The 13,536-nt window shown below is 38.3% G+C and overlaps 1 protein-coding gene across 4 annotated transcripts; it reads right to left on the bottom strand.

The window, feature by feature from the left end:
- Positions 1–7,945: 7,945 nt before the first annotated feature.
- On the bottom strand, positions 7,946–11,173 carry LOC137488963 (uncharacterized). Of its 4 annotated transcripts, XM_073937494.1 has the most exons (3): positions 10,990–11,173; positions 10,145–10,832; positions 7,946–10,042 (listed from the first exon to the last, which is right to left on the bottom strand). In XM_073937494.1, exons 2-3 carry the CDS (start codon positions 10,819–10,821, stop codon positions 9,955–9,957), a joined length of 765 nt encoding a protein of 254 aa, XP_073793595.1. In that variant the 5' UTR covers positions 10,822–10,832; positions 10,990–11,173; the 3' UTR covers positions 7,946–9,954. The 4 variants fall into 4 exon arrangements, with proteins under 4 accessions (XP_073793595.1, XP_068072573.1, XP_068072574.2 ...); XM_068216472.2 differs by having other exon boundaries at positions 7,946–10,832; XM_068216473.2 differs by lacking the exon at positions 10,990–11,173 and having other exon boundaries at positions 10,145–10,970.
- Between the last annotated feature and the right edge of the window lie 2,363 nt (positions 11,174–13,536).

The raw sequence follows: 13,536 nt of genomic DNA, 5'->3' as shown, positions 1-13,536 counted from the left end.
ATGAAATCAAAACTAACCACATAAATTTGTTAGCTTTGTTAATTTGTTAGCCACAATGCTATTTTTTGAACAATTCAGCATGTCATTAAGAAAAAAAAAAGAAGTTTGCCCTTGAAATCTAAAATTTAAACCTGAAAATCCAGATTCTGTTTGTTTTCAGTTTAATTCTCAGATTTTGTCTATCTAGGGTATTGGACTTGGCTAACATAATTAACCACGCCCTTCCAGTTGTCAGTTTTAATGACAAACAGAAATGGTGAGCAGGAGGTGTCTGTTGGGTTGTAATAACTCTCCCAAAATTCTTTTCCTGCTTTTTCTGGGCTCTGTTATACACCTGACACAATAAGGTGCAAGACGTGTTTGGCACAATTTGTTGCTATTTTGAAACCACTGCAACAGTAATTTTCATGTTTTGCGCATTGTTTAAATAGCAAATCCATTTGCACAACTTTGTGGACTTTTTGGTGTGTTGGACTAGAAAGTAGGTGTTTTAAGATGCATTGTTGGCACGTTGCTATTTTGAGGAACTGAAATAGACCGAGCCATTGACCAAATAAAAGCTGGCCTCAAGTCTAGCGCAGAGCATGTTAGTTATGCACCTATGCAGGTCCAAAACACATACACATCGCTTATTACACATGATGTACAGCAATTCAGAGATATATTTACATATGAAATACATTTTAAGGATTAAAATGACACAAACATGATTATTTTCTACATAAGTATAAAAAAAAAACATTTCCTCCCTGCCTTCATGGCAAGGGTTTTTTTGTTTGTTTTTTGTGAAAATTTGCAGTTTTTGTACAATTTTAATAATATTAGCAGTATTATTTATCATGAGCTTATTTATACTTGTTTTAATGAAAACAAGTTCTGATTTGTCCAACTGTCAGATTTTGGAGACTTTTGGAGTATATGCATCACCACATTGGGCATAAGTAGGACATTGGCTATAACTGTTTTTGATCACACTTCTTTATTATTGTTCATTTATTTGTTTGCTGGAAATTAAAACTGAATTTAGAAATAAATTAAAGAAATGAATTTGAAACAAATCTTTGCGATTAACAAACAAAATTAAATATGTAGGCTAATAGATGTCTTCAGTGGAGTGTGTACAACACCGTTTCCTCATCCATGAAAGTAAAGGAGTAAAGTAAAGAATAAAAGTAAAGAGAAAGTAAAGAGGCTGAATGGAGGAGGCTTGTTCTTTATCCTTGTGCTGCAGATGGTTTGTTTAACTGTTTTCTCGCTAGTGAAGAGTTCAGATCTAAAAGACAAAATGATCTGAGATTCAGATCTGAGATGAGATTCTGATTGGTTCAATGCACGTTATGCTCAAAACACACCATAACCCACTAAGAGAATAAGCACAAGACTGTTAGACCATGTGCCAAAGCACAAACCATATTTTTCCCTCTTTAAAATAGCAAAAGTGGATTTGAACAAATCCTGCTGCTTTTGCGCCATTCGCTTCATACTTTGCACCTAGATCATTAAAATAGAGCACTCTGAATAAAATGTGTACTTTGTAATCAATCCAAGGTACATGTAATGAATCCAGCATAATGTGAGCGTTTGACTGATGTATGAAAGCGCTGAGATGTTTTTGAGGTTTGTTGTATCTGTGCAGTCAGTTGCCGTCTCAGCGGTGGCCACCATCAGTCAGCTCATGAAGACTGATCAACAGCAGCACTCTGGAAACACTTATGACGCTCTTCAGAGGTATTTTTACATACACTGTTAAAAAAGAAATCACATAATAAAACAACCTATACTGTAAGAAATGCTGGTTCCACACAATCAATTTGTTTTAGTACAACAAGAAGGAATTTTGTAACTTATTAGTTTTTACTAATTTAAGTGGATTGAACTTAAAACAATTACGTTGTCACAAGATTGGCAAAGTGGCTTAGTGATTAGCACTGTCGCTTCACAGCAAGAAGGTTGCTAGTTTGAGTTAGGGTCCCGGCTGGGCCAGTTGGCATTTCTGTGTGGAGTTTGCATGTTCTCCTCTTGTTGGCATGGGTCTTCCCCCAACACCCTCCCTCCTAAATTTAAATAAGTAGTTTAAACAAACAGCAAAGATCATTTTTTAGAGTGCATGTTTTCAAATCAATTTAATTTAGAAAGTTTAGAAAATGTTTCAACTTAAGTCAGCTTAATTGATGCAAGTTAAAATGACTTGTGAAGTTAAATTTATTCAACTTACAAATTTAAGTGAGCAACACATTTTTTACAGTGTAGGATTTGGTATCTTTTCAATGAGAAATAATATATAATTTGCATAATACATAAACACCACTTATGTAATAATAATTTACAGCAAAACATAAAACTCAATGAGTGTATTTTAATTAAACAACAATTTTTTTTAAATCATTATTATTAAAATGGATTCTACTGCTTACTTTTTTTTTGTGAACAATAGAATTTTCCAGCTATTCACAAACATTTTAAAAACAACCATGACAAAATCTGTCGTGTGTGTGTGTGTGTACACTTTATATATAATGGATAATGACATGGTATGATGTTGGTACGACAATGTTAAGTTGGTTTACGAGGACATGCTTTGTGTCCTTGTAATACAAAATGCTTGAAAATCATGCTTAACAGGGATTTATGGCATTACATTGTTGCCTCATGTTTCCTGTGAGAGTTGGGTTTAGGTATAAAGGATAGGGTAAGGCCATATAATAATCGTTTTACAGTATAAAGATATTTTATCTTTGTAGAGCCCTCATAAATAAAACTCATTTTAGTATTTGTGTGTACATGTGTGTGTGTTTTTTTTTTTATTTGGTTATTTTATGCATTTTATTTTGAAACGTATTAGTTGTTTTTCGGCTAACATGTTCGTATGTTACACTTTTGTATGTGTATTATATCTGCAGTGTCACAAAGACTTTGGAGGATTTTGTTTTGTCCATGACAAGCACGACTCCACTGGTGCAACCAAACATTGCTCTTCAAAACATCAAATTGTCAAGCTGGACCCCACAAGTGAAGTTCTACTCTCAAACAGGTCAGAAAAGAGCCAATCCAATTATAAATTTAATTTGTTTATAACAGAAAGACTGTAATGGAGGCAGTTTTCACCAGGACTGTCAGATAAAGCTCCTGAAAGAATCGGTCTTGGCGGAGATGCTGCTAGCATGACGTCCTCTTTAGGACACCCCGTCGATCTCTTGCTAACGGTCAAACTGCAAAACGATTCCCAGAATGACCGTGGTAGGTTTATATATTTAGGTGGTTGTTTTGGTTTTGAGGATTAAAATTGAGTCTGATCTCTCTTTCTCTGTAGACAGCAGAAATCTCAGCATTGGAGTGGTGGTTTATGAAAACGATAATTTTTTCAATTCAAAACAGTTTGATAGCAAACTAAACACAACCACAAGGGTGGTTTCTGCCAGCCTTACAGACAAACACATGCTTGAGAACGTGGAGTTTGCCATCAGGCCTCAGGTACAGTAAACAAACATAAATTCATTATTATTACATAAAATAAGCAGATTCTGAATCATTCATGTTATTAGTCAATACAACACCTACATGTGAAATAACGATAGAGTTGTTAGCATAAAATAAACCTTGTCAGGGTGGTGAGGATCAGGAATGACCAGTTTTGTTTATTACAATTTGAATAAAAAAAGATAATAAAGTGTTGTTTAGAACACTGGAAAAAGTATGAAAAGAAAGATCTTAATACTAGTCAAAATCATATGAAACCACGGTTTAAAATAAGTTTGAAATATGACTGACTCATAAACCATGTATTTCTGTGATTACAACTACATTTTCAGCATCATTAGTCCAGTTTCCAGTGTCACATGATCTTTTAAAAATCCTTCAAATATGATTATTTAATGTCTAAGAGAAAATTGTTATTAATACCAATGTTGGACACATTTGCACAATTACTATTATACTAAGAGTATACACACACCGGCCACTTTATTAACCACACCTATCTAACTACTCGTTATTGCAAATTTCTAATCAGCCAACCACATGACAGCAACTCAATGCATTTAGGCATGTAAGAATGATCAAGAAGATCTGCTGCTGTTCAAACCGAGCATCAGAATGCAGAACAAAGGTGAAAATTGGCCAATAGAAGATTGGACAAACATTGCCTGGTCTGATAAGTCTCAATTTCTGATTTCGGATAGTAGGGAGTCAGAATTGGCGTCAACAACATGAAAGCATGGATCCATCCTGCCTTGTATCAATGGTTCATCATGGTGGTGTTGGTGGTGGTGTAATAGCAGGGGGATATTTTCTTGCTCTCTTTGGGCCCATTAGTACCAATTGAGCATCATGTCAATGCCACAGCCTACCTGAGAATTATTGCCGATCATCTCTTTATGACCACAATGTACCCATCTTCTGACGGCTACTTCCAGCAGGAAAACTCGCCATGCCATAAAGCATGAATAATCTCGTACTGGTTTCCTAAACATGACTGTACTCAAATGACCTCCACAATCACCAGATTAGCAATATGGATGTGCAGCCGACAAATCTGCCGCAACTGCGGGATGCTATCATGTCAACATTGACCAAAATCTATTTAAAGTATATTGTTGAATCTATGCAGTGGTGGAAAGAGTACTAAAAAAGCATACTTAAGTAAAAGTACCCTTACTTGCCTAAAGATGTAGTGTGAGTAGAGTAAAAGTACCTGTTGTAAATATTACTAAAAGTAGGGGTAAAAAGCAACCCTTTTAAAAGTACTCATTAGTAGTGAGAAGTGAGTATTATGCTGTTAAAAGTTGATGCATTTACATGTAATTTGTGGATGTGTGTGTTAACCTAACATTCTGTAATGCATTTAGTTATTGCCCAGCAGGCACACATTGTTTTAAGACGTTAATATTAGGTTAGGTTTAGGTTTTGATGTCAGGTGACCTAAATTCAATGCCTAGCCAGCGTCTAAGGACAACATTATATTGATGTCCAATAGTGACATAAAATAATGTTGATATTTGGTTGATTTTAGGTTGTTAGAAAATGACCAAAATCCAATTTCGAGCTAACATCTTAAACCAACATCCTACTGATGTCTAATACTGACATTTATTAATCCGTTATGGCAACCAAAATTCAACGTCTGATACTGTAGGTGTCATAGTGGTAACATCGACACAACGTTAAGCTGTAACATCATTAGACGTTGATATTTGGTTGGTTTTAGGTTGGACGTTGGACATTGACATCGGGCTAACATTGAGTTCTGATCTAAACCACAGATTACAGATTTTCATTTACAAACAAAATGCAGCATCTCCACGATGTTAGGGCACAATTTCAATCTGACGGCATGTTGACGTCTTGTGCCTGCTGGGTGTTTAAGGCCATTTTGGTTATCATACTGCAAATTTTCATCATCTTCTCATCGGTGACATGCATTTAAACCAGGGGTGCCCATACTCGGCCCTGGAGGGCCGGTGTCCTGCAAAGTTTAGTTCCAATCTCAATCAGACGCACATGGGCTCTCTAATCAATCTCATACTAGGCTTTCAAGAAACATCTGTGCAGGTGTGTTGAGGCAAGTTGGAGCTAAAATCTGCAGGATATCAGCCCTCCAGGACTGTGTTTGGGGATCCCTGATCTAAACAGTCTCTGGGTCAATGCGTGTAAAGATTTTGAATTTCTTCTTTTACACTTTTAATGCATCAAACAGTTTGCTGCAATGTAAAGTGCACATGCCTTGAGGTAGTTCATTATGATGCAATTTACATTCTATGTGTGATTTACTGCAGTGTGCTGACTGCAGGTTGAAGGAAAGTAGTAAAGTAAAAGTACAGATACAGCACCAAAAATGTACTCAAGGAAAAGTAAAAGTACAATTTCTTAGGGAATTACATTTTTAACAAAAACTACTCAATTACAGTTAATTGAGTGTTTGTAATTAGTTACTTTACATCACTGAATCTATGTCATGAAAGATTAAGGCAGTTCTGAAGACAAAAGCAGGTCCAGCCATGTACTAGTAAGGTGTCCTTAATAAAGTGGCCAGTGAGTGTACTGTATATACCACCAGTTTCAATTAAGACAACTCTATTCAAATATTAAGGTATATATATATATATATATATATATATATATATATATATATATATATATATATATATATATATATATATATATATATATCCAAGCATATTGCAGACACATAATTCAATTCAATTCAATTCAGCTTTATTTGTATAGCGCTTTTACAATGTAGATTGTGTCAAAGCAGCTTCACATAAATGGTCATAGTAACTGGAACAGTGTGGTTCAGGTTTTAGTGTTTAAGTTCAGTTCAGTTCAGTTTAGCTCTGTTCAGTGTGATTTAATCATTACTGAGAGTTCAAACACTGAAGAGCAAATTCATCGATGCGTAGCTCTACCAATCCTGAACCATGCGAGGCAGTGGCGACAGCGGAGAGGGAAAAAAAACTTCACCTGATGGGAGTGAAGAAAAAAAACCTTGAGAGAACCAGACTCAGTTGGGCACGACCATTTTAATTTCTCCGCTGGCCAAAAGTCTAGTGCAGAACTTCATTCGCCGTGGTTTATGCTGGAAGATGGCCTCAATGAAGACTCGTCTGTCCCTGGAGCGTCGCTGGAATCAGACTCATGTTCTCCACTCCCCACGACCATCAGCGCAGCAGCAGCTCAGGATATGGCCTGGTCCCGGATATGGAATCCTTGGGATCATCACGTCGCTGGTCTTGGATCCAATCATTGACTCCGCCTAATCTGAGGACCTCGGGATGAGTATCCCCAGGTGAAAATAGAGAATAAAGAGAATAATTAGCGTAGCTGCTGTTCATGGTGTATATAAGCAAGATGTAGAAGCCAGTGTGGAACCTGCTAGGTGATGCACTGAGTGTATGCTTTACTAAACAGATAGGTCTTTAATCTAGTTTTGAACTGGGAGAGTGTGTCTGAGCCTCGGACATTACCAGGAAGGCTATTCCAGAGTGTAGGAGCCATGAAAGAGAAGGCTCGACCTCCTTTACTTGATTTTGCTATTCTAGGTACTACCAGAAGCCCTGAATTTTGAGATCTTAAGGAGCGAGTTGGTTCGTAGCGAGACAGAAGGTTGGTTAGATAAACAGGAGCTAGATTATTTAGAGCTTTATAGGTGAGAAGTAATATTTTAAATTCAATACGAAATTTAACAGGCAGCCAGTGTAAGGAGGATAAAATTGGGGTTATATGATCATATTTTCTAGACCTGGTCAGAACTCTGGCTGCTGCATTTTGTACTAATTGAAGTTTGTTAATAGAGGATGCTGGGCAGCCAGCAAATAGAGCATTACAGTAATCCAGTCTCGAAGTCATAAAAGCATGGACTAGCTTTTCTGCATCTGAGATGGATAGCATATTTCGTAATTTAGCGATATTTCTCAGATGAAAGAAGGCAGTTTTTGTGACATGGGATATATGGTTTTTAAAAGTTAGATTGCTGTCTAATATGACACCCAGATCTTTTATAGTAGCGCTAAAGCTAACTTTGTATCCCTCTAATTGTAAATTGAGTTGCGAGATCTGCTGTGTGCAAGATTTAGGCCCAATAAGTAATAATTCTGTTTTGTCTGAGTTTAAGAGAAGAAAATTGTTGGTCATCCAGTCTTTGATGTCTTTGATACACTCAGTTAGTTTAGAAAGTTCAGACGTCTCGTCAGGTTTAGTGGAAATATATAATTGAGTATCATCTGCATAGCAGTGAAAGCTGATCCCATGTCTTCTAATAATGTCTCCCAGAGGTAGCATGTAAATTGTAAACAGTAAAGGGCCTAAAACTGATCCTTGAGGCACCCCATACTTTACTGGGCAGATTTGTGAAGGCTGTCCATTAAGATTTACAAACTGGTAGCGGTCAGTTAAGTATGACTTAAACCATTGTAGAGCCTGTCCCTGGACACCTGTAGACTTTAAACGATTTATGAGGATATTGTGGTCAATGGTATCAAATGCCGCACTAAGATCGAGTAAAACTAATAGCGAGACGCACCCTCGGTCAGCAGCTAAGAGTAAATCGTTGGTTATTTTCACTAAGGCGGTTTCTGTACTGTGGTGAGCCCTGAAACCTGACTGAAACACTTCAAAAATATTGTACGTCTGCAGATAAGAGCATAATTGAGTGGAAACAACTTTTTCTAGTATTTTAGACATAAATGGAAGATTTGAAATAGGCCTATAGTTAGCTAAGTTGTTGGTGTCTAGTTGCGGTTTCTTAATAATAGGCTTAATAACAGCTAGCTTGTAAGAGTTTGGAACATGGCCTATAGATAAAGAAGAGTTGATAATGTTAAGAAGAGGTTCTCCTATAGCAGGTAGCAGCTCTTTCAGTAATTTTGTTGGAATTGAGTCCAGCATACACGTAGCTGGTTTAGAGCTATTTATAATTTTTACTAACTCTTCATGTTCTATGATTTTGAAGCAGTGTAGGTTATTATTATGATTTAATGAAATATTTACAGGATTTGGAGTATAAGCCGGTGCAGAAAGTTTGGCATCTCCTATTTTCTGTCTAAAGCCTTCTATTTTATTACTGAAAAAATTCATGAAGTCATCACTACTAATTTGCGGTGGAGTAGTTTGTTCCAAGGATGACCGATTATTTGCTAATTTAGAGATGGTGTTAAATAAAAATCTAGGATTGTTATGATTATTTTCTATCAGTTTGCGCAGGTGCTCGGTCCTGGCAGATTTTAGAGCCCTCCTATAGCTGGACATACTGTCTTTGTACGCAATTCTAAAGACCTCTAAATTAGTTTTTTTCCATTTACGTTCCAGGGCGCGGGTTGCTGTTTTGAGCGCACGAGTATGACTATTATACCATGGTACAGTTTTAATCTCTCTAGCCTTTTTTAATTTGATGGGTGCCACAGTATTTAGTGTGCTAGTAAAGATGGCATCCATACTGCTGGTTACTACATCAAGATCATTTGAGTTTGCGGGTGCATTACGAAATAGAGAGAGATCAGGTAAGTTATTTATAAATTCATCTTTAGTTGACGGAACAATAGTTCTACTAGGGCGGAGTATTGGAGCGGGTTTGCTGATTTCAGGTAAACACAGCTTATATAGTAAGAGGTAGTGATCTGTAATATCATCACTTTGTGGTATAATGTCTACGTCTATAACCTCGATTCCATAAGACAGAATTAGATCTAATGTATGCTTTAAGCGATGGGTTGGACCCACAACGTTTTGCTTTATCCCAAGTGAGTGTATTAAATCCATAAACGCGAGCCCTAATGTATCATTAGCGTCATCTATGTGGATGTTAAAGTCACCTACAATTAGCATTTTATCAGTTTTGACTAGTAAGTCAGAAATAAAATCAGAAAATTCTTTTAGAAATTTGACATAGGGTCCTGGGGGTCTATATATGGTGATTAAAGCGAGAGATAACATAGGTTTTTGTATAGTATCTGGAAGCTGAACATTAAGCGATAATACTTCAAAGGAGCTAAACATAAGTCCGTTTCTCTGTTTAATATTAAGGAAATCACTAAAGATTGATGCAACTCCACCACCACGACCAGTTTGACGAGCCTCATGTTTATATAAGAATCCTGGAGGAGTTGCTTCATTTAAGCTAATATAGTCATTTTGTTTCAGCCAGGTTTCAGTGAGACAGAGTGCATTAAGATTGTTTTCTGTTATTATTTCATTAATGATAAGTGCTTTAGGTGCAAGTGACCTGATGTTTAGGAGACCAAGTTTTACGAAATTTGTATTTTCACTTTCTACTGGTTTTTCTGGTTTGATTCTTACTAGATTTTTCCTGGAGCACACAGTACGTTTATTTCTTAATCTAGTAATACGAGGAACAGACACAGTCTCTATAGGATTCGCCAGATATGCGTTACTGATGTTTAAGTGGGGTGAACAAGAGTCTAGGTGGCTATAGTGTGAATTTTGTGAATTTTTACCTGCTAGTCAGATGGTGCGAAGTAGTCTGGAGATGTTGTCCGACAGGAGTTCAGCTCCGGCTCGACTGGGGTGCAGGCCGTCAGGACGGAAGAGCCTAGGACGCTCCCAGAAAAGATTCCAGTTATTAGCAAAGAGCAATTTCTGTTCTTTACACCATGTTATTAGCCATTCATTCAAAGCTAAAAGTCTACTGAACCTTTCATTTCCTCGGCGGTAGGTAGGAAGCGGCCCAGAAACGATGATCTGCGTGGCGGGCGAGGTGCGTCGAACCGTCTCGATCAGGCTCCTGAAGTCCTTCTTCAGGATCTCCGACTGCCGGAGCCCGGTGTCGTTTGTCCCCACGTGGAGGACAACGGCACCAGGGCTCTCGGCAGCGCCCAGGATGGTTGGAATCTGTGTAGAAATATTTTTCACACGGGCACCAGGAAAGCAGAAAGTACGTACTTTATTACCTTTTGAGGAGGCGGCACGGACGTGACGAACGATCGAGTCACCGATGATGGCCACATCGGGACCCGACTCGCGGAGAGGGGAGAAGCGGTTCTCCGTGGAGATCTCGAACACAGGCGGAGACGTTCTGCCCCGGGATCTGGGAAGCACCTTGCGCGGCTGCACCCAGGCGCCGTGGTAGCCGGGTGTCGGCGTGAACGACGCCTGGCTGAGCCGCGCCCCGGGTGCGCTGGGCCTGGACAGAGAAGGACGCGGGGTTGAGGTAGAGGGAATGATGTGGTTGTAATTTCCACGTACCTTAGGTGATGAGACGGCCTTAGCATTAGGTACGGCGAGAAGCCGTTCCCGTAGCCGCGACCGTCTTACCACCAGCGCGCGGATCTGGGACTCCACTTCTTCCAGCTCCAGCTCCAACGCCTCCATCGATGCTTCTCCTGCACACAAGGACAGAGACGGAAGCGACATTTTACGGGGTAAAGAGCAAAGCCAGTAAGTCAAAAGTGTATGGTTAAAGAGGTCGGTAGCTTTAGCTGACCAGCGGCGCTAGCAGGCTAAAGCTACAAACAACAGGCGGATGCTCGAGGGACAGACCGTTTTTAAAGCAGCTTTGTTTGTATAAATGTATTAAGGGTTTGGTCACCCTAAGTAGGAGAGACAAATACTTAGCGAATGAGGAAGAATTTAATGATTAAGATTTAAATTGCGAGTAAATAGCAAGTCCAAACTTCAAGCACACAGTGTGTGACCGAACGGAGACAGTGACGCCAGTGACGTCACTCGAGCATAATACATTAAATGTAAAAATTCATTTAGATTTTATGTTTGTGTTTTCAGAATATATCCGGCCTGACACTCTTTGACTTTGCATGTGTGTTTTGGGACTATAATAAGAGAGATTGGAGAACAGAGGGCTGTGTCAAAGTTCTAGATCACTCTGGTGTCAACTGTAAATGCAACCATACCACCAACTTTGCAATTTTGGTGGTGAGTTTGACAGACATCTTGCTATAAAATCTTTTAGCTGTCTAAAAGATTATCACTAATGTTTTGTTTTTTACTTAGCAGGAATTAAAACCATTTCCCAGATGATGTTTGATGGTTGCCAAATTAGTGACCAAAGTACCAAGTGACCATTCATTCATTCGTTCATTCATTTTCTTTTTGGCTTAGTAACTTTATTAATGCGGGGTTGCCACAGCGGAATGAACCGCCAACTTATCCAGCACATTTTTACACAGCAGATGCCCTTCCAGCCGCAACCCATCTCTGCGAAACATTCACACACACTTTTGCTTCCACAATCCAAAATAAACAAAGTAATCTAACATCAGTGCCTGAAAGCTCTGCTCCTTCCACTACATGAGCAAAGCTGCAAGCGTCCGTTAAGTGTGTAACGCTCCATTCACATGGGGCATCAGCATCAACGCTTCCCATTCATTTTGAATGGTTAACATCAAGCATTGCCAAACTGCATTGTGGATCCGTTGGTGCCGCTTCAGTGGCATTGCTCGCTGCAGAAGTTGGGTATTTCTCAACTTTTCAAGCGCCAATGGACACTTCAGCCAATCAGATCATTTTATGCAAATAAACCAGTTTAGACAGTAGCCAATTGTGGACTAATTTCATTGGCTGACGCTGCTATGATGATCGTGTAAGCCCCAACTTCAGACACGCCCTCTGTCAAGCATTGACTGAAGCCCCGTTTGAATCGAGTGTGAAGTGTCCAACATTCCACACCTCATTTTACCGGCTGAATAAGTGCATCATCCAGGTAATTAAAGTGCACTTAATATATATTTTTTTATAGTTTTCAGTGTGAATGCAGTATTTATACTATTAAATGGTGTAGAATAGTGCATAAGTATGCAATTTGGGACGCAGCTTATATGTGCTGTAAATAATGCTACTTCGTAAATAATACCACAAGAGACAAAGCTCATAGATCAGTGAAATCTGGCATTAGCATGATGCTAAGCTAACATAAGGACGAATCGCATACTTATGCACTTTTTATGCCATTTTGTAGTATAAATAGTGTAGGTACAGTTCACGGTTCACACGGAAATATTTGTTTTATTCTAAATAAAATAAGTGCACTTTAAATACACGTAGGATGCACTGTGATGGATGATGGATTGTGAAAGCAAAAATCTCCTACAAGAGTGATTATATCGCCATCCGATGGTGAATGCAGTTATTTTTATAGCAGGTATTATTTGGTAGTTTGGTCATTTATTTCACTAATTTGGCAATGGTCAAACGTTATCAGGGAAATGGTTTGAATTTGAAAAAAAAAAAACAACAACAATAGTGTTCCATTTGGGACTACACTAGATTCATATACTATGCTGTTGAGTGTGTACAGAACTACATAGTGCATAAGTGCAGTGTGCCATTTGGGACGCAGCTCAAGTTGGTTATGCCAATTTACCTACTGTGGTATTAAGTTGAATATTTCCTGATGCATGTTTATCAATCATTAAGGTTTCTCTGTTTCTGTAGAGCTTCAGAGCAGATTACAGTTATTCTGAGGCTTTAAACTGGATTAGCATTGTGGGATGCAGTTTATCCATTGTGGGCTTGGTCCTTACAACAATGTATCAAATTAAAACAAGGTACGTTCAAAAAAAGAACATGAATACATTTTAAATATATATGAGCATTTACTGTATTATAATGTCATATCTATAGTACATACACAGAGCTGAAAAAAATCATTTGAGAGATTGATTCTGCATAGATTCTGGGATTTTAAAAATGCGTGGTTTTTCTCTTGAAATTCTGAGCTTTTAAAAGTAGATGGCACCCTAGGCTAGTTTTTATACAGCAGACATCACTTTAGGCTAGATTTTAACAACAAATGGGGCTAGTTTATAACAGCTGATGATGCTCTCAGCTAATTTTTAACAGCAGATGGTGCTCTAGGATAGTTTATAATAGCTGACAGCTCTTTAGGCTAGTTTTTAACAGCAGATGGGGCTAGTTTTTAACAGCTGACTTTGTTCTAGACTAGTTTTTAACAGCAGATGCCACTGTAGGGTAGTTTTTAACAGTATATGGTGCTTTAGGCTAGCTTTTATTAGCAGATGGCACTTTAGGCTAGTTTTTAACAGCAGATGATGCTTTAAGCTAGTTTTT

This window comes from Danio rerio, chromosome 22 (genome assembly GCF_049306965.1).
Source record: "Danio rerio strain Tuebingen ecotype United States chromosome 22, GRCz12tu, whole genome shotgun sequence".
Lineage (NCBI taxonomy): Eukaryota > Metazoa > Chordata > Actinopteri > Cypriniformes > Danionidae > Danio > Danio rerio.
The sequence above is the reverse complement of the archived record's forward strand: the minus strand, read 5'-3'. Positions and strand labels throughout refer to the sequence as shown.

What these genes read in the sequence shown, in the direction of transcription:
- LOC137488963 (XM_068216472.2), bottom strand. Translation starts at nt 10,821, where the DNA reads ATGGAGGCGTTGGAGCTGGAGCTGGAAGAAGTGGAGTCCCAGATCCGC.